General features: G+C 42.2%; 1 protein-coding gene across 1 annotated transcript; it reads left to right on the top strand.

Annotated features, from left to right (window-relative positions):
• Nucleotides 1-476: 476 nt before the first annotated feature.
• LOC128832807 (C-type lectin domain family 7 member A-like) lies at nucleotides 477-25,257 on the top strand. Its single transcript, XM_054020470.1, has 5 exons — nucleotides 477-570; nucleotides 1,901-1,997; nucleotides 3,288-3,454; nucleotides 7,868-8,019; nucleotides 25,213-25,257. Exons 1-5 carry the CDS (start codon nucleotides 477-479, stop codon nucleotides 25,255-25,257), a joined length of 555 nt encoding a protein of 184 aa, XP_053876445.1.
• The last annotated feature ends 62 nt before the right edge of the window (nucleotides 25,258-25,319 follow it).

Here is a 25,319-nt window from a genome sequence, read left to right as displayed (position 1 = left end):
TTTTTTGGTAATAAAGACAGCAGCTAAATACACACAATAGAATGAATTGGTTGGGTACATTCCATTTTTACACATTTTTGGAGAGTCCGATCATCCTTCACAGTTGTGTTTTTTGGTGGGGTGTTGCAGGGAATCAGGTTGCTTTATTTCAGTTTTCTTAAGGTTTATTTGGCTTTAGCTATTGATATGTTCTAACAGCTTTTCTTTTCAGCTTAACTAAATTTTCTGGAAGCAGATAAAAATGATAAGAATTACCTACTGAACGCCCTGCTCAATATGAAATTTTAATTCTTCTCAATATTCTGGCTCCCATAGACCAATCTATTAGGGCATAAAAAAAGGTTGTAATTTATTTGTTTGTTTGCTTTTTGTGACAGAAATACACAGCTCTGTCATGTCAATTCCTCATTCAACCCCATCACCCACATGAGTCCACCAAAGAGGAGTCTAATTTTTCTATCCTATATCCCCCCAGAATGAGCGAGCAGAAGGTGACCTACTCAGAACTGAAATTTCACACTCCTACTCAACAGCAAAGCAGACAAAGAGCTGAAACCACCAAGGACAAAGGTACCTTGCATTGCAAGCTGTTGATTCTATACATGCGGGAGTTTTACTTAGGACCACATTAAAACATAGGCACTAGAGGCCCATGCCTAGGATCCCAGTCTCCTGGAATTATGTGATTACATTAGAATCCCAGCTTTAATTAAAAAAAATGCTAGCCCTCATGTTTGTGAAAAAAGAAAAAGGCTTAAAAATGTGAATTGGCCATAACCAATGCACTTACACCTGTCTGAATCTGCAAAGAGCTCGAAACAATGACTCTGAGAAGTTTGAGCTGCCCTATTCATCTCAATGGGGTGTAAACTTCCAGGCCCACTGCTCATGGAAGATGCACTCCAACACCACCCCTGCCGTGGAATCTACATGTGCCAGAAAAGAAAGAGTGAAGGAGGGCTGGACAGCCCATCTAAGCAGATGCACCCTTGTTGCTGAGGTTAACATTGGGAACTCCCTCTGAAGCCACCTTTTACTATTCTAAAGAGAAGGGGGCTTCTGCTGGTAACCTGTCTGTCTGAGAAGGGAGTGGATTGTCCTGCTACTGCTACTCCAAATGAGCAGTGCCACATGGGGGTGGGAAGTTGGAGCTGGAGAGGTAGGGTGACCAGACAGCATATGTGAAAAATCGGGACGGGGGTGAGATGGGGGGGTAATAGGAACCTATATAAGAAAAAGACCCCAAAATCGTGACTGTCCCTATAAAATCGGGACATCTGGTCACCCTAGGAGAGGGACCCTATGTTGTGGTCTGGCCGTACTCACCATAGTCAAAATTCTTCATCCACTATCTGTCCATTTTTTCTAGTGGGGTATTTCAGGAGTTGGAAAGTTCTATGTTTGCTTTCTATTCTGCTTGTTAATGTCATGTTACTGGGAGACTTGGGATCCAAATGCAGGAAATAATCATGCAGATGTGGAGAGTTCACAGACTTACCAGCCAAAAAGGAAGTCTGTTTTCCCCACCACTCATTGGTTGTCAGAATTATTGAGCATCTAATTAAAAGAAACTCTTATATTGTAGGTTGCTGTATTTCACATCCACCTCACTGCCTCACAGCATAAGCCAGCTGCTGGGGGTTAGGAAGAAACTTCCTGTATGGGCAGGCTATTCCATAGTAGTCCATTATTGGGACACTGTCCTCTGAAGAACTGATGTGGGCCACTCCTGAAGACAAGACAGTGGACTAGATGGACTATTGGTCTGATATTCTGTGGGAATTGCTGGGTGGGTTCTGGCTTTGAGAATCTGCCGCAGTCTGGACAAGCCCCAGTCTGACCCTAGAGCCTCAGGAGAGGGACTCAGTTTGCCTGTCTTTGTTCTTGCTCTCTCTGTTAGATTCTCCTTCTCCTCTGTGGAGGCTCTTTGCAGTAATCTTTGGAATCCTCTGCCTGGCTTTGCTGGTAACATCACGGTTCTTGGGGGCTCTGGGTAAGTACTTTAGAGAAGACACTAAAACCCAAGTTTTCAAAAGTGGACACTGATTTTGGGAGCCTCAGTTTTTGAGTGACCAATTTGATCCACCTTGGGCCTGATATTTCAGTTGTGCTGAAACTCATCTCTCCCATTGATTTATGACACTGGTAATGAAATAGATTTTAATCTCTGGGTCAGAAATTCAAATCCAGGTCACTTTGAGAGGGCACAAATTGTTGCCATCTGCTGGCAATTGGATGTGAAATGAATCATTTATTATTAGCATTGTGGTAGCACCTAGAGACCCCACTTCATTTTGCTAGGTGCTATACAACTCTATAACAAAAAGACAGGCTCTGCCCCAACAAGCTTACAGACCAAGTATAAGACTATACACAACAGGTGGATACCAATGAGCAGGTGTCCATCTCAACAACCAGCACCACAGCTGGGGGTGATTATCTCCATGGTTCACAGTCTCTGCAGGAAGACTAAAATGTGAATAGGTCATGGAAACAACTCCTCTCTCATACCAAATGGTGTTCTCTCCAAAACAAAGAGGAGGCACATCCATGGGGCAATGTAGTGAAGCCAGCAGTGTTGGTACCAGTGCTTTACCTGTGCCACAGATAAACAATGATGACCCATGCTGTTCAGGTTGGCAGTTTGTCATCTTTCAGTAACACTACATTTACAGAAGGCCAATTCAGACAAAGCTACTAAACCTACAGTGGCATAGGGGTCCCTGGAGATCCCATCTAAGAGACGGAAAATACTAGTTCGCTGATCACTGCTCATGCTATGCTACTCCATACTGTGTAGTATGAAAATCTTTGTGGTGACTGAGAACTCTGTAGTAACAATTTGATGGCTCCCCCTTTATTGTGGCCCTCACTGGGCACGTTGTTGCTTGCCAGCCTCTCCTACTTAAAAGGAAACCTTTCTCCAGTATTCCCTTAACTCTCTCCACAGATAGACACAGCATGTCTGAAATCATTTCCTATTCTCCCCACAAATGGCAAGGTATGGAAGTTCGGGGTAGGTGTGTCAGGGGAGATCGCACATTGAACATTGGCCTTTGCATTCAGGGTGCCCAAGCATATGGCTTCACAGGAGACCCCAGCTTTCCTTGCACAAGCTTTGAAAGTTAAAAATATTTTTAAAATTAAAGAAGAATCTCATTAGTGTAATTTTTTAAATTATTTCTTTAACATCAAAAATAATTGGAACTGGAAATAAACTTACATCTCTTTGTCCTTCTATCTTGCAAGCCATTGGGATGTTATTTTCCGATTTTCCATCTAGTAAGCAGATGGCAGCAAAACTTCAGCCAGCAACAGGGAATTCTGGAAAATCTTACCTGCCAGCAAATTATCTTGGAAAACCAAACTCGTGAGTTAGAGGAAATCCTAGAAAATCTCACATGGGAGAGAGATCATCTTCAAACCCAGAATATTAACTTCTTGCAGTCAAAAGGTTCAGGACCTTGCCTTTGGCAGACAACTTCCCTCTTGTATTTAGCTTGGTAATTTTCAACAGAACTTCTGAAAGGGCATGGAAAAAGTGGAAAAATTAGTTATTTTTTGTTTCTAAAGTTCCCTCATTTTTTGAAATTCAAATTTTTAAAAAAATCAACTAGCTCTAATGAGTATGTTTTCTAACCAGAGAAATATAACCCAGCTCACCCAATCCCCAAGTCTCTGCTAGACTTGGTGGTGGTGATCAGGAGCCAGCTACTGCTCCCTAATCCTGGTTTTACACAGGCCCCAGCCCTGGGGGAGTTAAAGACATCTTGGGTTCTGTGGCCCCTCCCATTCTATTTCCAGGTACATACCCTGTGCCAGGGCTTGAACATGGTGTTTACCAGCAGGGGACTCCCTCACTCCATGGATATCCCTAGAAGCCAGTTTCCACCCTCTTGTACTACCAGAGAGTAAAAGAGAGCAGCGTCTACACCATGGTCTGATTCTAATAGCTTCCAGCACTTTTGTAGTCCCGGTGTTGATATTTTAGATTAATTAGAATGCTTTACTTTTGCATAGGAACAAGGAGAATCTGTCAATGTGCTCCTTGCGTACACTTTCTTCAAGGAAAGGGCGAAACAACTGATAACATACATAAGGGCCTACATTTTTCATTGGCATAACTCTATTGAAGTCAATGGTATTTTGCCAGCAGAGAATAATCCCATTATGTGTTGCAGGAAGAGAATTGGATGAAAATGAAGAAAAATCTTTTTTTTTTTTTTAATATTATAAAAACTCTTCAATTAATTTTTCAATTAATATTATTCTACCTACTCCATACAGGAACATTAAATATTATCTCAACACAGAATTCTTAATCAACACCAGATGCTAATGAACAGAGAGATTGAGGGGCATTTTGGGAATTAACTCACCAGTTGTTCACCTCTTAAGAGCAGCATTCAAATGCTGGATTTCTAGTCACAAGTAATATGAGTTTGTTGCAAATAGTTTCTCAGTCATTGTGGCCCTTATTAAACAAAGTATTTGAAGATGTGGGTCAGTCCCATTAATTTCAGTGCAATGTAAGCATGTGCTTAGGAGCTTTGCTGCATTGGGGCCAAACTAACGAAGGGTAGGTCCACACTTAAAATGCTACAGCAGCACAGCTGCGCCACTGTAGTTCTTCAATGAAGACACTGCCTCCGCCAACAAGAGGGGTTCTCCCATCAATGGAGGTAATCCACTTCCCCGAGAAATGGTAGCTAGGTTCTTCCACTGACCTAGTGCTGTCTACAGTGGGGGTTAGCTATGCTGCTCAGGGATGTGGATTTTTCATACCCCCGAGTGACATAGTTAAACTTTCTAATTGTAGATCAGGCCTAAGAATGCTGTAACATGTTCAGCTTTGCTGAACTGGGGACTCTGAATGCAGTAAGTTCTGTGTGCTTCAGTCAGCTATTTGTAGATGCAATTTCAGCAAATTCAACATTTCCCAGACTAAAGTGATTTTTGTGGAATTTTCCATTACACATTTCAATGGATAATTCCAAACCAGCTCTACAACTTGCCTTATATAATCTTGGCATATTGACCAGCTCACAGTTTGTCTCTCTCACTAGAAAGGGAGTGAAAACTTGTAAGGGCAGCCTGGCGTTCTGGGGGAGTGGGTAATTTAAACTTCACTCTTTCTGCTTCAGCCCCTCACTCCTCCCCTTCCAGCACACCGAACTGCCTCTCTTCACTTCCCATAGCCACAGGATGCCTCCTCTTCGTTCTCCTGTCACAGGGTAGCTGGTCAGGGTCAATAGACCGGGCCTAGTGCCCCGTGTCACAGTAGGTGAGCCTAATCCTGCCAATTAGAAGGGTCTGGGGTACATCTGGGACTATAAAGAACTGCTAGAGGCCAAGCAATGGAGAGAGTGATTGGGCTAGGTAGTACCTATGGATGGAAAGTCAGGGTAGAGTGGAGCTAGCTCCTGCAGTGAGTCCCAAAGGAAAGGACTAAGTGCTCAGGGAGGCAGCCCTGAATCTACTGCTCCAGGAAGGGAACTGAGCTGACTAGAGCTGGGAAGCTGCCTGGTGCAAGGTGCTGGAGACTCTGGGGGGGGGGTGGCCCTGAAGCCTGAGAACAAAGAATGAGTTAAAAGATGATTTTCTGTTTGTTTATTCACTTGTGCAAGAGAACAAACCTGCTTAGAAGAGACCTGGCATAGCTGAACATACTTGTCTGATAGCTGGAGGAGGTGGGAGAAGTTTCTCATGGTTACATCCTCCCATTAACTTTCCACCCCTTTACTCATACGTTATGGGGTAGGGAGTGTTTGGCAGGACTCTGTCCATACTGTAAGCATGAACCACTTCTGTAAGAGAGTAGTAGACATTTTGAGAGTGCTGTCTGCTAGTTACATCAAGTATATGAGGACATATGGTGTCTAGACTGTACCTGTTCCTGGTGTATAGTGTGTTAAGCAATTTTCCAAGGAAAACGACACAATCTTAGCTAAGTGCTAATAACTAAAGCTGATCAAAAAATTTCCCTCCACCATTTTGTGATGGATAATTGCCTCTCTTCTTAACTGTTTGCAGTAATGTAGCTGTGTTGGTCCCAAGATATTAGAATGACAAGGTGGGGAGGTAACATCTTTTAGTGGCACATGAGTCTTTCATTTGGGGAGGCTACATCCAGGAGAGCCAGAAGCTCCCTAGAAGTGGGGGGCCCACCGGCGCCCAGAGCTGTCCCCGTCTGCCCCTCCCCCAAACCACGCCCAGGCTTCTTCCTCCCCCCGAAGACCCACCTGCCACTCGCTCAGGGAGCAACAAAAAGTTGGGGGCAGGTGGGTGTGGCAGAGGAAGCAGCAACAACTGCAGGAGGGAGGAGATCCCATAGGGGCAATGTGGGGAGGACAAGAGAACAGCCATGGTGCAGGATATGACCAAACAATGGGGCGAAGACAGAGAACTGCACCAGGGGTATGTGGAAAGGCAGGTAGAGGGATGAGAAGGCCCAACATCCCAGTGCAGGCTGATGTAGGAAGAGGAAGGACCTTCGAGGGAGAGCACATGCGCCAAGGTCCACATGCACATGGGCAGGAGGAGAAACACTGCAGCTGATTAATTAAAAATGGTGGGGGCGACGGACCTGTCTGGTTTTAAGATTAAGTTGGATAAGTTTATGGAGGGAATGGTTTAATGGTAAAACATAGTAGCCAAGGAAAACCAAGCAATGGTACATGAATAGCATAATGGCCAACAAGGGTCAGGCTAGAGACTCTTGCCTATATGCTCGGGGTATTACTGATCGCCATATTTGGGGTCGGGAAGGAATTTTCCTCCAGGGTAGATTGGCTGAGCCTCTGGAGGTTTTTCGCCTTCCTCCGCAGCATGGGGCAGGGATCACTAGCAGGAGGGTCTCAGCCGATTGAAGTCACTAAAACACAGGATTGGGGACTTCAACGGCAGAGTCCAGGGAAGGGTCTTGCGGCCTGCAGCATGCAGGGGGTCAGACCAGATGATCATAATGGTCCCTTCTGACCTTAAAGTCTATGAGTCTATGAGTCTATGAAGGGCGGGGGAAGGCAGGCAGGATGTGCAGCACTGGAGGTGCCAGGAGGACTTCATGCCACTCAACCCTCCCCCCAGCAGGGGAGGGGCAGATCGAGGGGGGGCAGGGCCATGGTCCGGGCACCGGTGCTCCCCCCACTTTAGGTAGCTTCTGGCACTTCTGCTCACAGGGTGCAAAGATGGAGGGCCAATGCACCTCCAAAGGGAAGTAACCCACATCTGGCATTTCCTCCTGCATGGCCAGCCTTTTTTATTTTGAGGAGGTTTAACCTCTTATATGTGCTGCCCATAATCTTTTATTGGACCAACTCCTTTTGGTGAAAGAGACAAAGTTTCGAGCTACAAAGAGCTGATATTTAAGAAGAAGAAGAAGCTGTGTAGCTTGAAAGCTTGTCTCTTTCACCAAAGAACAGAAGTTCGTCCAGTAAAAGATGTTACCTCACCTAGATTCTCTCTCTCTTGTTAACAGTTTTCTCAGAATTACAGATTTATTTGAAATGTTTCATTTTTTATGAAAAATTATAAACATTTTTTTAATGTGCAATCATTTCCCTTGTTATCTTGCTATCTGTTCGTTTACCCACTCATTTTCCCTTTTAATATTTTTGCCACTAAAAATGTGGGAGAGAAGGGGAATGGGAGAGGGGGAATAAAAAAATTCTCAGGAAACTTTGAAAAACGATTTTTAAAAATTCTAAGGAAAATAAATTGGTATTTTTGACTATTAATACTAGACATTGTAGAGTCAGAGGGTAGAGTATCAGGATCAGCTCTCAGGTGGATTTGTTGGAAAGAGAACCCAATCTCTAACTGACTCTCACTCAGATCTGACTCTCTTCACATATATTTTCTCATGAAGGAGACAAGTGCATCATTTGTCCAAAGAAATGGATACAGCATGGGAAGGACTGTTATGAAGTTTCATCTGGTATAAAATCTTGGTCTGTGTGTAAAGAATATTGCTCTTCCCTGGGCTCCAGACTGCTGAAGATAGACAACAAGGAAGAGCTGGTAAAGTCTATTTCATTTCTTTAGAATTCCTGTATATCCCAAACTACAAATAATTGATTTGTCAAAGATGGGAGAGGAAGAGGTTATATAATGTATTGATGTGTCTGATTGTCATATGATTTTATGGGAAAATACATACCAAATCTACAAATTTGACTGATACAAACAATAAAATTGTCCTAACCACCCAGGGCTCTTAACTTTTCACTCTCCATTCATCCCTCCTTGATAGCCTTGGAAAATAAGATTTGTCTTGATAACAGTAGCTTTTCTAGTCATGATATGGACATTGGTATGATATGAGTCCCTAATCCATACCAGCTGTATCCTCAGTTCCAAAGGGACCCTTAGCTAATCTCGTGTATTGGAGAAGTGGAAATAATTTAGAATTATCACTGACTTAAGCAGTTAAAGGAATTGAGAGTATGGCTTCACCGGAGTTTTAACACAAGTTATCTACACTTGAGTTATTTCTCTTGAGTTAGCCTACCTGGAGTGAAAGCAGACACAATCTGAAATAATACTGGAGCTGCTGTGTTCACACTAGCACTGAACTTCCCTATATGTACCACCAAGACTTCTGGGGGTGTATCCCATGATTCTTAGCACTGCAGTAAATTGAGTTTCTCTGAGTTCTTTCCCAGTGAATTGTGGGAGAACTTCTCTGTTCTTTCTAGGCACATGGGAATAATTGTTCTCTAATGCCTTCCCACTAGCAGTATACAAGTGGAGCTAGCCTGCATCCGCACTACAGAGTCATAGAATCATAGAAGATTAGGGTTGGAAGAGACCTCCAATGACCTGCTCAAAGCAGGACCAACACCAACTAATCATGTTAGCCCCGTGAGGTGGAACCACTGTACCTTTAATGTATTCCTTCATGGAGAGGAGGGGAGGTACACTGAAGAAAAGTGTCTTTATAAAACAAACCCCCAACATTATGGCTCCTTTTCTGGGTATAAGGAATTTTGTGATTGGCCAGCTGGCACTCTGACCTACATAGAACATTAGACCTATTCCTTTCCTTCGAATCTATATAACTATAGGAAGGGCAGACACAGGGGACTGAATTATGTTTTTTTTTCAAGAGGTGGTAAAAATTTATTTCCAAATTTTTGAATAAAACTATTTTGTTTGAAAACTTTCATTGACATTTTTCAGTGAAAAAATGTGAAAGAAATTTTTTTAGTTTTAAATTGAAATGTTTATTTCATTTTTTTAAACATAACAAAAATCAATTTTTCAGTGTTCTGATTTTATAGGTTTTCTGCTTCCCCCCTTTCCTCAATCTGTTTTCCAACCTGGAAAGTGGGGAGTAAAGCAAAAAAAAAAAAAAAGGGTATTACTGTAGGGGGGAGGTTTTTCATTGATTCTCCCTCACCTTCTCTTTCCCTCTCACTTCTTCCCCACTTTTTACATGGTGGAAAAGGAAAAATAAGACAGTGATGAGGGGAAAAGAGTAGAGATGTGGGGAGGGGGAGATAAAAATCTGGAAACCACTAATCAAAAACCAAACTTTTCAGTTGTCAAAAACTAAAATAGAAAATAGAAAAAAAATGTAGCGAGTATTGAAGAATCTGTGGGAAACATTTTGATTTTGGTGAAACTGAATATTTTATGGAAAAAATTATCAGTCAAATTTCTGCCAGTTCTACCGTATTTTTGTCTCTCTCTCTTTTTTATCCTCCATAGGACTTCATAAAACCACTGACAAGTTTTCCTTACTGGATGGGATTATTATATAATAAAACCAAAGGCTACTGGCAATGGGAAGATGGTACTGCTCTCACCACTGATGTGTAAGACTTCGCTACTATTTCCCTGTGTATTTATTGTAGAATCTTTACTGGATGCAAACACCAAGGGGAGAGCCAGTTCTGAAGTCTTACCTCAGAAGTGTGTGTGTGTGATTCACTGGATCAGGACTGCAATCTAGCATAAATCATCCTGCTTCTTAGTTTGTGCCTAATAGCAGAGAAGAGTGGAATATTTCCTAGACAGAACTGACTGAATGAAAAACTTTTAATCTAAAATGGCCTTTTAAAACATTTTTTTTCAAAACACCTGTCTTTGAAAATGTTTGCTTTTTCTGATACTTTTAATCAAAACTTTCTATGGCAATAGTTTTTTGTTTTTTTCTTTTTTGCTTACACTTTTTTAAATGTTCTGAAAAATGGGGTTTTGGTAAACACATTTTTTTTCAAGAAACATTCTGATAACTTCACCAAAATTTTTGAAAATCCCCAAATGGATTGGCTTTGAGCCTGTGAAATGGAAACAACTTTGACTTTTTCCCTGATTTCTCCCTCCCTTCCCCAACTTTCGTCTTGAGGTTCAGGAAACAACACAGGGGTTTTTTTGTCTGCCAATAATTTCTAAGGAAAAATATATTGTAGGTACAATTCCACTTAAAAATTTTCTACATTATTTTTAGCTGAACATTGAAAGGTTGTGCAGGTCAGGTCTGTGAAGTGTTGGAAAAAGCACTGTTGAATACCAGGGCCCAAATAACTGGGGATGCTGGAGGTTAGGAACAAGGGGCATTAGTATCCCTCTGCACTGTACTTCACTCTAGCCAACATTACTAGCTTATTGTTCTCATAACCTACCTTCCATGTTTTTTAAAAGCTACTCTGCTCATCACAATTATACCTGTGTTATCATGGTAACTATTTATGATTTTTGATACGTGACTTGTCTGGCTGACAGTAAAATGTCTCTTCATCCCAGGTTTCCAAGTATGAGAAGTTACCATGGTCCATATTATTGTGCAACACTGAAAAATGGAAAAGCCTTGGGCTATTCTTGTGGAAACCTAAACTTCTGTATGTGTGAAAAGGGTCTGTTTAGCTAAAGTCTTCTGTAATGGCACAAGAACGTACATAGGATGTATGAGGTCCTATTTTGGAGCATCCAGATGCTACTGTTGCCTATATTTATAAGGCTCCATCTTGTATGGTGCTGAATATGGAGTCCAACTTAAGTCATCCAACTCCAACATAAGTTATTTAAGTTCTGAGCACTCTGGTCCTGTTTCAGCAGAGCACAAAACAGGACAGGGTCCCTACTATGCTGTTAAAATTGTCTGCTGTGCTCACAGAAAGTGCTTGTAGGCTATTATAGAAGGAGATGGCTCCTCTTTCAGTAGGAGGAGCAATAACCACACTCCACTTCACCAACCAGCCTTCTGTTCTTGGCCTTGCTGCTGCTATTGTTCATCGGTTCCAAAATCCAGACCAGCCTCCAGAATGTGACGCTGCTGTGGAGCCAGCTTGAGGCTACTCCCCCCAGGATTCATCCATCTCACACGGAGGATCTTTTATCTCCTGTTGCCAAGATATCATTTTTTAGACAAAAACTCTTTTTTTTTGTTTCTAATTATGATTGTATTTCTCCTGTGCCAAGAATATTTTTTTTACCCATGATGTCCATATTTGATGACTTACTATTAAACAACTGAAACAATGTTCTAATTCTTTTGTAATTACTATTTTGGCTTTGGTCATGGAAGACAGGAAACATTCCAGAAGACTTGAAAAGGGCAAATATAGTGCCCATCTATAAAAAAAGTAAATAAGGACAGCCCGTGGAATTTCAGACCAGTCAGTTTAACTTCTGTACCTGGAAAGATAATGGAGCAAATGGGGGTAGGGGTGGGGAATGAAGAGAGGAAATTCTGCTGCCCAAGATTAGAAATTTCTAACCTTTCAGAAGGAATAGTGAGTTTGGTGATCGCTCATCCAAGTCCCAATGTATTTACACCAGAAAATGACTACATCATTTGATATGATTAGCAATGTGTGCACAAGAAGTACCCTGGGGCTGGAGTACAAGAGGGTCCTGCAGTTTAGAACTTATTTTCAAAGGCAGAGCTGGGGGTGGGGAGAGTGGGGTAACTTTCACAACACAGCATATTCTATAGCTGATGCTAGCCATGCTATTAGTCCCCCACTTTCATAAACATCAACCTCAATCTCACATGGTTAAACAGCTCCTGGCTCCCAGCTCCAAATGGTCCCAATGTTAACACTCTGATTATTATTTTATCACCAAGTGATTTGCACAACTAAGGACTGCAAAACTGTATCTTTCAGGTTTCAAGTCAGTGAAATTTACTATGAAGGGGACTGTGTGGTTTTGGAAGATGGCAAAGCCCAATCCTATGGATGCATATATCATAATTGTTGTGTTTGTAAGAAAAAAGTGCTTAGATTGAATCTGTTTAACCAGCACAATAAGAAACCTAGAAATGATGGAATCATACTCTAGAAAGTCCTTTGCAGAAAGAGAAATCTTGGAATAATCAATGTCCCTAGATTTTGATTGAGACACTAATTTACACAAGCTGAGGATCTTGCCCTGTGTTTACTATTAGTATAATTTACCTTTATTTCTTCCTTCTTTACTTTGGTCACAGAAAACTGTTGATGAGTTTGTTATGGAAGGAAACAGGACTTGGCCATTCACAGTGGGGAGCTAAACCTCACCCATTTGGAACATTCACCAGCCAGTCAGGGTGGTCAGTTCAAGTGACTGAGGAATCTTTTAGATTAATGAAAGTGTCAAGTGGTTAGATCAATGGAAAGGGCTCAATTTCCTGCTCTGCCACTTTCTCATGGCCTTAGGAAAATTATTTAATTTTGTGTTTCATCTTCAAAATGGGGATACATTATATTAATGCTAAATGCTGTATAAACATACCACAGAAAGGGACCTGCTGGCTCAAAAGGAGTAAAGGTCATTTTGTTGTCCCTAGGATCTGGCTAAGGTTGGATTTCCCCTCCAGGGAACAGGGAACCTGTAATGTGGGGTCTCACCTTCTTTACCTCTCCTTCTGTAGAGGAGGGCTGCCAGCATTAGGACATACCTCCTTTTAGAGAGGAAGAAGTGGTTAAGGAGCTCCTATCTGGAACAATTCTTTTCACCCCATCAGGTAGTGCGGTTGCTGCTTCTAAATGAAGATAGGTCACAGCCAATTGCCTCACAAGGTGGAAAGAATTATTGAACTTATGTGACTAAACCTGGCTTCTGGATAGTCAAAGGGGGACTGTGAAGTCTCCTGTTCCTGTGCTTGGGTTAAATAGAAGCTGGGGACCAATCGGTATTCCCTGCGATCCACCAATCAGATCCCAGGACTGCAGTCTTCTGTCAGAGTTTGGCTGCTTTTCTGGAAGCTGTTAAGAGGTTGCAGTGCGATAAATCAGGGCTGATTAGTAACTGAGAGACCTGTGGGCTAGTGTTCAAGACTCGTGGTCCGTGACAAAGGATCAAGGAAAAAAGATAATGGAGAAACATTTGGTTATAATTCAGGCAAAGATTGGGGATCATTTTTCTTGTACCCAAACCACTTCATCCCCTTCCAGAGAATTGAAGTGGCTTGGCCATTGTGACACTCTGGCATCCTAATATTCACCACTGTCATATACTTAGGATATGTTTTGTACAAAGTGTGCTTTGTGAGGTATCATTCTAAAAGTCTTAATCTGCCAGACATTAATATCCCATTGGATTGTATGTGCTGTCATGATATGTGACGTTATGAAGTTCGGCTATGTATGTGTTAATGAAACATGTTGAGAGGTTGAAAACATCCACAAGCAACCTTTCAGGTACAACAGTACAAAGGCCAAACAATGTTAATGGCTCACTGAGGAAATTCACATAGGCACAAGGATTACCCCAGGAACAGTGTACAACAGAAACCTCTCAGAGATAGCACTACACAGTGGGAACTGTTTGACCCAGGTCACAGCAAAAAGAGCTTTCCAGCAAGTGGGAAGAAGAAGTAAAAGGGGGAAAATGACATCATGATCGTACCTCACTGTCTCTACAACAACACACCCAGAAACACACCCGACCCAAGGATTTAGATAAACAAGGCTTTAAAAATGGCAGAAAATGGTGGGCAGTTTGGAAGGAATTCAGACATAAGACATGCACTTTATTAAATGGGCTGGAGGGACTGACTTATAAAGAAAGACTGAAGAACTAAGTATGTGTAATGAATTTTGTACAAACCATGACTAAAAGGGGATGTACAATAACTGTTTAGAAATATTGAAAGTGTATCAGCATCCAAGAGAGAAATAGGTTTTCAGGGTGGTGTGAGGTTGTAGAACTAGGTGTAAAGGGAGAGAATTAAGATAAAAGAAAGTTTCCCAAGGTAAGTGGTGGAAATCCCTCTGCAAGAAACATTTAAAATTAGACTGGATAATGCACTAGACAGAATCCTATGATAAACATGTGAAAATATAAGCTCAAGTCTGAGTTCAATGCAGGATTGTTGTATTGACCATGTGCATGGTGGGGAGAGGGTCTCTGTTTCACCAGCCAGGGAAGGGAAGCACTCTCCAGGCCCAAGTCCCTTTTTATCCCTTCTTTATTGTTTATAAATGTGGGAACAAACAACATGAGAAAAAATATCTCAACTGAAACCACTGCTCATAATCCCCAGAGGCTTCCCTGACTCAATCAGCCAGGAGGAAAGAGAACCGCCTTTTCCCTGTGACCCTGTGAGCTTCCTGTTCTCCCCTGGCATGTGAGAGTCAGGGATCCCTTACCCATTCCAGTCTGCTGCATAATCCTTGTCACAGATTTCCAAAGGATGAAATAAATGACATTAATATGGGACTGAAATTTTGACTTCTATGATTCTCTGCAGCATGAGGCCACATTCTGACCTCATTTGGACTGTGAAAATCTGCAGTAACTTCACTGATTTTGGAGCACAGGTCCTATTAAAGACAGTGGAGTTACACTGGTATAAAACAGGTGGAGAATCATACCCAGAGCTGATAGAAACCTAAGGAGAGAGCAGAGAGGGGCACCCTTTGTAATGTTGCATATTTGACATGTGCTGTCAGCATTTCCCCCAGCACAGCCATCCCTGTCAGCAAGAGGAGGGGGCCACAATCCAGTTTCCACATTAACCAGAAATTGTCTGATGGGGCTTTTTTGCTACTGTCAGAGCTAACCGCTTCCCCTCACTCTTGAGTTCTCCAGCATTAGGCACCAGACTGTGTCCAGCCTCTCTCCACCCCAAAAGCAAATGAAATTGTAGTTCTGTGTTGGGGAGCACAGTTAATCTCCACGCCAGTTTCCGGTATTGAAAAGCTGAGTGTAATAAGAGGAGACATAGCCGGGGAAATGAGATTGGACATAGGAGGGACAGGGGGGACGAACACAAAGAGGAGCGCAACATACAGTGCTAGTAATGGGAGACAGGCTAAACAACATATATTAGGCTGTTTGTACACCAATGCGAGAAGCCTAGGTAATAAAATGGAGGAATTGGAGCTCTTGGTCCGAGAATTGAAACCGGATATCGTAGGAATAACTGAAACGTGGTGGAATGGCAGTCACGACTGGAATGCAGGTATGGAGGGGTATGCGCTGTTTAGGAAAGACCGGGATAAAGGTAAAGGGGGGGGGGGTGGCATTGTATGTCAATAGTGAATTAAGCTGTGAAGAAATAATAGTGGATGGAATAGATAATACAGAGTCCGTCTGGGCGATACTCAAGCTGGGTAAAAGTACTACTAGAGCCTCTCCGGGGATAGTGCTTGGGGTGTGCTATAGACCGCCGGGATCGACCCAGGATATGGATAAGGAATTGTTTAATGTATTAAGGGAGGTAAATACTAATAGAAACTGTGTAATTATGGGGGACTTTAAATTCCCGGATATCGATTGGGGAACAAACGCTAGTAGCAATAATAGGGCTCAGATGTTCCTAGATGTGCTTGCGGATCAATTCCTTTATCAAGTGGTAGCTGAGCCGACGAGGGGGGAGGCCATTTTAGATTTGATTCTGGTAAGTAGTGAGGACCTTGTTGAGGAAGTGGTAGTGGGGGACAACTTGGGCTCCAGTGATCATGAGCTAATTCGCTTTAAACTAAATGGAAAGAGTACCAGAATTAAGTCAAAGACTAGGGTTTATAATTTTAAAAAGGCCAATTTTAACAAATTAAGGGGACTGGTAAGGGAAGTGGATTGGGCAAACGTATTAAGGGACCTAAAGGCAGAAGAAGCCTGGGATTACTTTAAGTTAAAGATGCAAGAGCTGTCAGAGGCCTGTATCCCCAAAAAGGGAAAAAGATTACTAAGCAAGAGACTTAGACCGAGCTGGATGAGCGACCGGCTGAAAGGGGCGATTAGGAAAAAACAGAAAGCGTACAAAGAGTGGAAGAGGGGAGGGATCAGTAAGGAAACTTACCTTAGCGAAGTTAGAGAATGTAGAGATAGAGTGAGAAAGGCCAAAGGCCAGGAAGAGTTGGACTTAGCGAGGGGAATTAAAAGTAATAGCAAGAGGTTTTACAGCCATATAAATAGGAAGAAAGCAAAGAAAGAAGAAGTGGGACCGCTGAAGACTATAGCCGGAGAGGAGATTAAAGATAATCTAGGCATGGCGCAATATCTCAATGAATATTTTGCATCGGTGTTTAATGAGGCCAATGAAGGTATTAGGGATACTAGCACCGTTACAGAGGGGCATACGGGATGGGGGATTACCGCATCCGAGGTAGAAACAAAACTAGAACGCCTTAATGGGACTAAGTCGGGTGGACCGGACGATCTTCATCCGAGAATATTGAAGGAATTGGCGCGGGAAATAGCAGGCCCATTAGCGACTATATTTAATGAATCTGTAAACTCGGGGGTAGTCCCGTTAGACTGGAGAATAGCCAATGTAGTTCCTATTTTCAAGAAAGGGAAAAAAAGTGACCCGGGTAACTATAGGCCTGTTAGTTTAACATCAGTAGTGTGCAAGGTGCTGGAGAAGATTCTGAAAGAGAAACTAGTTGAGGACCTTGAAGTTAATGGCAAATGCGATAAATTACAGCATGGTTTTACGAAGGGCAGATCGTGCCAAACGAATCTGATCTCCTTCTTTGAGAAAGTAACGGACTTATTAGATAAGGGAAATGCGGTGGACCTAATTTACCTGGATTTCAGTAAAGCGTTTGATACAGTACCCCATGAGGAACTATTGGTTAAAATGAAAAACATGGGGATCGATATGAAAATCCAGAGGTGGATAGGGAATTGGTTAATGGGGAGAATGCAGCGGGTCGTATTAAAGGGTGAATTGTCGGGTTGGAGGGAGGTTACTAGTGGAGTGCCTCAAGGTTCGGTTTTGGGACCCATCTTATTTAATCTATTTATAACTGACCTCGGGACAGATTGCAAGAGTGGGCTGATAAAGTTTGCGGATGATACGAAGGTGGGAGGAGTTGCAAACTCGGAGGAGGATAGGGATACTCTGCAGGGAGACTTGAATGAGCTTGTGAATTGGAGTATTAGAAATAGGATGAAATTTAATAGTAAAAAGTGTAAGGTTATGCACTTGGGGACGAATAATAACAATTTTAGTTACAAGATGGGGACGCATTGGTTAGAAGTAACGGAAGAGGAGAAGGACCTAGGGGTCCTTGTGGACCGCAGGATGACTATGAGTCGGCAATGTGACGTGGCGGTGAAAAAAGCCAATGCGGTCTTGGGATGTATTAGGCGAGGTATATCTAGTAGAGATAGGGAGGTCCTGCTTCCGTTGTATAAGGCGCTGGTGAGACCTCATTTGGAGTACTGTGTGCAGTTCTGGTCTCCAATGTTTAAAAAAGATGAACTCAAACTGGAACGGGTGCAGAGAAGGGCGACTAAGATGATCAGAGGAATGGAAAACCTGTCGTATGAAAAGAGATTAGAGGAGCTTGGGTTGTTTAGTCTGACAAAGCGAAGGCTGAGGGGGGATATGATTGCTATCTTTAAATATATCAGAGGGGTTAATACAAGGGAGGGAGAGGAATTATTCCAGTTTAGTACTAATGTGGACACGAGAACGAATGGATACAAACTGGCCGGGGGGAAGTTTAGGCTAGAAATTAGACGAAGGTTTCTGACCGTCAGAGGGGTGAAATATTGGAACGGTCTTCCGAGGGAAACGGTGGGGGCGATGGACCTGTCTGGTTTTAAGATTAAGTTGGATAAGTTTATGGAGGGAATGGTTTAATGATAAAACATAGTAGCCAAGGAAAACCAAGCAATGGTACATGAACAACATAATGGCCAACAAGGGTCAGGCTAGAGACTCTTGCCTATATGCTCGGGGTATTACTGATCGCCATATTTGGGGTCGGGAAGGAATTTTCCTCCAGGGTAGATTGGCTGAGCCTCTGGAGGTTTTTCGCCTTCCTCCGCAGCATGGGGCAGGGATCACTAGCAGGAGGGTCTCAGCCGATTGAAGTCACTAAAACACAGGACTGGGGACTTCAACGGTAGAGTACAGGGAAGGGTCTTGCGGCCTGCAGCATGCAGGGGGTCAGACCAGATGATCATAATGGTCCCTTCTGACCTTAATGTCTATGAGTCTATGAGCAGAAGTTATCGTAGCTCTAGAGCTCTGGAACGCAGCTCTGTGATTGTGTTATCGCAAACCATTCTTTGTCAATGGATGTTGTTGATTTGCCCTGTGTTCAAGGAGATGTGGTCTTTAAGTCATGTCTTGCTGTGGGAGGAGTAAAGAAGGTGATATCTGAATTCTTCTTTCCCTTCTGAAACCTACTTGTAACTGAATAAAATACCATTTTCTCTCTGCTTTGCTTGATTGTGACAGTCAACATCATAAAGTCATGACTTAATTGTCCACATTTATTTACCATCTCAGAGTCTTAAAATTATTCCCGTCCAGCAGAGGCTTTCATGAGCTGCAAAGGAATTCCACTGAGCATCCAAGAGGTTGAGGAATCAGTTTTTGAGAAGATGACATTTAAAAATGCTCTTTAAAAAACAGAAAAAAAATGGTCTCTATCTAGAAGAGTGTAATATTTAGTGGCTTGTTTCCACTGAAGTCAACTGGACTACAGCTAAAAAGCAACAGAGAGTCCTGTGGCACCTTTAAGACTAACAGAAGTATTGGGAGCATAAGCTTTCGTGGGTAAGAACCTCACTTCTTCTTCAACGGGTGCAGAAACAAGCTTTAAATCAAGGAAATAGCACTGGATTTAATGAGTTTGCAAATAGGTGTTGTGGATCACGGTTCAATTTGTTTTGAAGTATGTAAAGTGAAATTTTACATTTCAAGATTGTCATTAGCAGAATGCATGAGTCAAGGTTAACCAAGGAGTATGTTGTCTTAACTGGATATTTCCATAACTTTTAATGCTTAGTTTTTTTAACTGTAATATTCTGATTATATAGTATGCGTAAAGGGTTATATAAGTCACTTGAACACCTTTAAGTATAACAACACTTTTGGGTCAGATATCGGGTATTTACAAATGTTGGTTGATCCCAGTACACTGACAGACTACTACAGACCATTGTACTGTGGGACAAAACCTTTTAATACAAAAGTCCTGCCATGCCCCACATACTACAATGATAGTTTTATAGCTCTATAGATTGTAATTAGAGCTATTCACCTTGTCAGTGCAATGAATAAAATTCACTATTTCTATGCTATAGCCCACTAGAAATAATTAGGAGGTGATGACCTACACAGAACTAAAATGCCGTAATGCTTCTGAGCAGCAGAGACAAAGGACTACGAATCCCTAGGGCAAAAGTACTGTATGCTATAAGCTGTGGACTCCATATTTATTGGTGTTTAACTGTCCATAGTCTAACACCTTCCTTGAACTGTATAAGAACATTAAAAGCAAAACTCCACATAACTCCACAGGACTTAAATACCCCAAATCAAGGCACAAAATGGCTAAGATGCCACAAGCATTATTTAACCTGGCTTCCTTGTACATTCTTTATATTGAGATATAAAATTAATTCCTTAGAAATAAATTCAGAGCAGTGCTATGTATCCATGTAATAAAGGGAATTGGGCCAGATTGTTCCCAGCCGCTGTATGAATGTTTGAGGGGAAAGGACCATTGGCCACCTCAAAGTGGATGGAGGGGGAAATACAACTATGGCCTTATCTAGCCGCCTCCTCCCAGACCCAGCGCTAGACATAAGCAAACTAAGCAGTTGTTTAGGGCCCCAGCAGCTCCATGGGTCCCCCATTCACTTTTTGTTATAAAAACTTTCCTGTTTTAGAATTAGGGGGCACAAAATATTCCTGTTTAGGGCCCACAATGGACTAGCACCATCACTGCCTCCCCCACTAGGTAATACAGGGGAGCAGCTCCATCATCGTATAAGATGGTGCAGTGAATGCTCTCCCCTTGCATATATGAGAGCTCATGGAGGGACTGTTCCCCAGAAGACGCAATCCCCACCCTGACCTCCTGCTGGGGGGCTCCACACTGTCCCAACACAAGGCAGTTCATAAAAGGCACAGCTGAGTCCTTAATGTTGTTTTAAGGTGCCCCTGAAGGTGAAACTCCCCAGAAGGAAGGGTGAGCACTTTTTATTCTTCCTAGAACTCTTTTTTATGTGCCTCCTTTTCCTTACCCCACCGTTATTTGTGTATGCAATGCTTGCAGTGAATGAATAAACTATGCAGTCTTTCATAAACTGCTGCATAGAAGCAGTTTGGTCCATTGCACAGGGCTTCAAACAGACAGACAGGAGCGTTGGGTTCTATTCACTCTCTTGGTAAGCCGGGGCAAAGCACTTCACCTCTCTCTGTTTCAATTTCCCCATGTGTAAAAATGGGGATAATACTTTCCCACTTTTTGAACACGCTACAGTTGAAAAGCTCCATGTAAGTGCTGCGGTGGAAGGAATATACCTTAATGGTGTTCTGCTAGGACCCCAGAGCACAGTTCTGTTTCCATTACATCCCACGTAAAAAGTCTGCCTCCTTACTAAGGCTTTGTTAAGGCTAGATCCTGCTCTCCAGGTATCTTGACCTGTATAACTTTGAACAAGGCAAGAGTTTTCATTCCATAGTTCAAGAGCCCTGACAACTCGTTCTGACACAGCTGAATATGTGTGAGGGTAGTGGGAGGTAAATGAATACTTGTGTGTGGTCAAGCTGCATTTTATTAAAACAGAGAACATGAATGGCATATGCCTAGTTTGGGGTTTAAAAGCATTTCCCTCTGCAATTCTGTACTTCTCCCCTCTCTGTCTCTCAGATTCTTCTGCTCCAGCTCCTGCATGGGGGGTCGTAGCAGGGATTTTGGGGATCTTCTGTTTGGCTTTGCTCAGAGCAGTGTGGGTCTTGGCTGCCAACATTAAGTCTGAGCAAAGTAGATATTGAGAGACAGGCTCTGTGCTGGTGTACTCCTTGTGTAACTGCTGGAGAGTAAATCTCATGGGGTGTAAGTCAGTGAAGAACTGCAAATGATTAGCTCTTCTGAAAATCAGGCCACTTATATAGATACCTAATTGTGTCTTTATGGGGCAGGGCATGGACACTAGCTGAATTCTTTCATATTCTCACCTCCCAACACACATACACCCAAACCCATGGTGAAAACAGCACTTCCACTGGCTTGTCTTCTGTGCTCTGGAAACACACCCTTTGCAGAGTCTCCGGGGACAACTGCATCTTACAAGCCTCTGGCATAACAACTCCAGCTGGCCACATCACCTAAGAGCCAGAATGGGTGTAGGGGCCTCCAGAACAAATATGAAACACTGACTTTCTGCTGAATGCCTGCTGAATCGTGAATTTTGGGTCTAAATCACTGGCTTCAGCCTCATGGGCCAAAATACATCCCCTGATGTGAACATTCCTCTGGGCTGATACTCTCATTGAATTTCCTGTCCATAGTGTAAGTGTCCTTGTCTTCCTTGCAAAGATTCAAGAGATTTTCACTTTCTTCCTAAGTATCTGATTTTTCTACTTTGGAGTCTAACTTGGAAAATGGGATTTTTCTGCTTTGTGGTCACTGCAAACATCACCTCTGTTCAACCCATATGATGGAAACCAGGAGGTTTTAAATTGCTATTTTAAGTGAATCTTTATAGAGTCAAGATTTTCAGCCACACAGTTTTTTCTCAGGGGTTTTATGTTCAAAATGTTAATTTTAAGATGACTTTTAACAAGAAAAAGTACATATAACATATCATGGTGTCCTAACAATATAATAGACACTCTGCCTGATGGCATAACTGTCGGTAGAACTTGGCCCTTTGTTTCCCTATAAGGCATAATATATTGATCTCTAAAACTGTGCTGCAATTTACTTTTAAATGGTACATTATATTGTTATATTACTTTGGTTTTAAGTTTTTCAGCTCTCCCTTGTACCACATAGACCAGGGGTCAGAAACCTTCGGTACATGGACCATCAGGGTAATCTGCTGGCGGGCCGCGAGACATTTTGCTTACGTTGACCGTCCATAGGCATGGCCGCCTGCAGCTCCCAGTGGCCGCAGTTCATGGTTCCCAGCCAATGGGAGATGCGGGAACCAGCAGCCAGCACGTCCCTGCGGTCCACGACTTCCTGCAGCTCCCATTGGCCGGGAACAGTGAACCGTAGCCAATGGGAGCTGCGTGGGGCCGAGCCTGCAGATGGTCAATATAAACAAAATGTCTTGTGGCCTGCCAGCAGATTACCCTGATGGGCCACGTGCCAAAGGTTGCTGAGCCCTGCTCTAGACGCTGACCCCTGCTCTAGACTAAGCATGCCCAGTCCTTTCAACCTTTCCTCATAGGTCACATTATCATTTTTGGTGCTTTCTTCCGGACTCCCTCCAATATGTCCACATCTTTCCTAAATGTGCCACCCAGAAATAGACTCAGCACTGGAGCTTGGCCTCACCAGTGCTGAATACAGAGGGACAGATACACATACAACACTCCTGTTAATACACCCAAAAATGATATTAGACTATTTTGTAACTCCATCACATTGTTGGCTCATATTCAATTTGTGATCCACTTTAAACTCCAGATCCTTTTCAGCAGTAGCACTGCTTAGCCAGTTATTCTAAAATCTGTAGTTGTGCATTTGATTATTCTTTCCTAAATGTAGTACTTTGCACCTGTCTTCAGTGACTTTCATCTTGTTGATTTCTGACTAATTCTCTAATTTGTCAAGATCATTTTGCACACTAACCCTGTCCTCCAAAGTGCTAGTAAGCCCTTCAGGACTGCTCTCATCTGCAAATTTTATAAGCACACTTTACACTCCATTATCCACATCACTAACAAAAATATTAAATAGTGTTGGACCCAGGACAGCGAACCATTGATAACTACTCTTTAAGTACAGTCTTTCAACCAGTTTTGCACTTACCTTATACTAATTTCATCCAAACTATATTACCTTAGCTTGCTTATGATAATGTCATGTTGAACTGTATCAAAAGCCTTACTAAAATCAAAATATATAAAGTCTACAGCTTCCCTTCTATCCACTAGGTCAGTAGCCATGTCAAAGAAAGAAATTAAGTTGGCTTGACATGATTTTATCTTGACAAATCTATGTTGTCTATTATGTTTCATCCTATTATCCTCTAGGTGCTTACAAATTGATTGTTTAATAATTTGTTCTAGTATCTTTCCAGATATCCAAGTTTAGCTGACTGCTCTATAATTCCCCTGGTCCTCTTTGTTCCCCCCTTTAAAGATCGGCACTATGTTTGCCCTTCTCTGGACTCCCCCTGGAGTTCGGAAAGATATTTCCTAATGGTTCCAAGATTGCTTCAGCTAGTTCCTTAAGTACTCTAAGATGAATTTCCTCAGGCCCTGCTCACTTGAATACATCTAATTTATCTATTATTTATCCTGTTCTTTCCCTGTTTTGGCTTGTGTTTGTTTCCCCTTGCTGTTAATATTAATTGTGTTTAAGTATTTGGTACAATTTATGTATTTAGTGAAGACAGAGGCAAAATAGGCATTAAACACCTCAGCCTTCTTGATATCATCTGCTATTAGCTGTCCTTTGTGCTAAGTTGAGGACCTACAATTTCCTTCATCTTTCTCTTGCACCTAATGTATTTACAGAAACACTTTTTATTACCTTGTATGTTCTTTGCTTGGTATAATTCATTTTGTGCCTTGACCTTTCTGTTTTTGTTCCTACATGCTTGTGCCATTCTTTTGTACTCATCCTTCACAGTTTGTCCATGCTCCTTTTTGATATTCAGTTTGTTAAAGAGCACTTGATGGGGCCATATTTGCTTCTTCTTATCTTTCCTTCTGTAATGGGGTCTACAAAATCCTTACTGAGAACAGGCAGAAGGGGGACAGGAGCCTCTCCTTCCTATAGGCAAGCAGGCTGATCACACACCCATGCAGCTGCCACAACTGCCAATCACGGAGGCAGGGACCCACAGCTGCAAACAATAGGGAACACAGGGCCTGCTATAAAAGGAGAGAGCTCAGAGAAGGAAGGGAGGCAGAAAGGCCTGGACAGTAAAGGAATAACACCCCTGCAGCAGGCTGCCTCCAGAAATGCAGCCCAAAGGGATTGAAGCAAATTGTTCAGCCTAATTAGAGGCCAGGAGCCAAAAATTTTCCTGAGTAGTTCTATGATGTTGTGCTGTTGTACTTTTAATATTGTCTCTTTGAGAAATTGCCAGCTTTCCTAAACTCCCTTTTCCCTTAGATTTTCTTCCCATAGGGTCTTACCTACCAGTTCTCTGAATTTGTTAAAGTTGACTTTTTTAAATCCATTGTCCTTATTCTGTTCCTTAGAATGCTGAAATCTATCATTTCATGATTCCTTTCACACAATTTATTTTCCACCTTCAGATTCACAACTAATTCCTCCCAGTTAATCAGACATTTTAGACTTTACTCTATGTTCCTGGTTACTTTCTCCATTTTCTGAAACAAAAAGTTGTCCCCAATATATTCCAATAAGTTATTGGACATTTTCACATTTTCCATATTACTTTCCCAACAGATGTCTGGGTAGTTAGAATCTCCCATTACTACTAGGTCTTGGGTTTTGGATATTTCTGATATCTGTTCTAGAAATGCATCATCCACTCCTCCTCCTGAAATGCTGGTCTATAATAGACCTCTACCATGATATCACTCCAAGTTTTTTTTCCCCTTTTATGTTCAACTAGAGACTTTCAGCTGATCTGCCTCTTAACTCCTTCTGGGCCTTTGAACATGTGTATATATTCTTGATATATAATGCAACACCCCCTTCCTTTTTTCCCCCGGTTGTCTTTCCTGAACAAGCTGAACACTTCTGTATCAATATTCTAGTCATAAGATTTCTCTCACCAAGTCTTTGATGACAGTAAATTCAAAATTTAGCTTATATACTAATACTTCCAATTCTCATTGTTTAATCCCCATACCCCTTACATTTGTGTATAGAGTCCCTCACAGTTATCCCTTTTGTTGCTTCTATGAACCTATTGTAATCTTCCATTTCCCACCCCCAACAATAAGTGATCTGTTAAGGTCATTTTGTTATACCTGTGGA

Source organism: Malaclemys terrapin, chromosome 1 (assembly GCF_027887155.1).
Source record: "Malaclemys terrapin pileata isolate rMalTer1 chromosome 1, rMalTer1.hap1, whole genome shotgun sequence".
Classification (NCBI taxonomy): Eukaryota; Metazoa; Chordata; order Testudines; family Emydidae; genus Malaclemys; species Malaclemys terrapin.
This window is presented reverse-complemented; position numbering and strand designations above follow the sequence as displayed.

Bases quoted from the DNA above. Each gene is read 5' to 3' on its own strand.
- LOC128832807 (XM_054020470.1), top strand. From the start codon at position 477: ATGAGCGAGCAGAAGGTGACCTACTCAGAACTGAAATTTCACACTCCT. The intron at 571-1,900 runs GTACCTTGCATT...TCTCTCTGTTAG, and splicing joins TGAAACCACCAAGGACAAAG to ATTCTCCTTCTCCTCTGTGG. The intron at 3,455-7,867 runs GTTCAGGACCTT...TTTCTCATGAAG, and splicing joins TAACTTCTTGCAGTCAAAAG to GAGACAAGTGCATCATTTGT.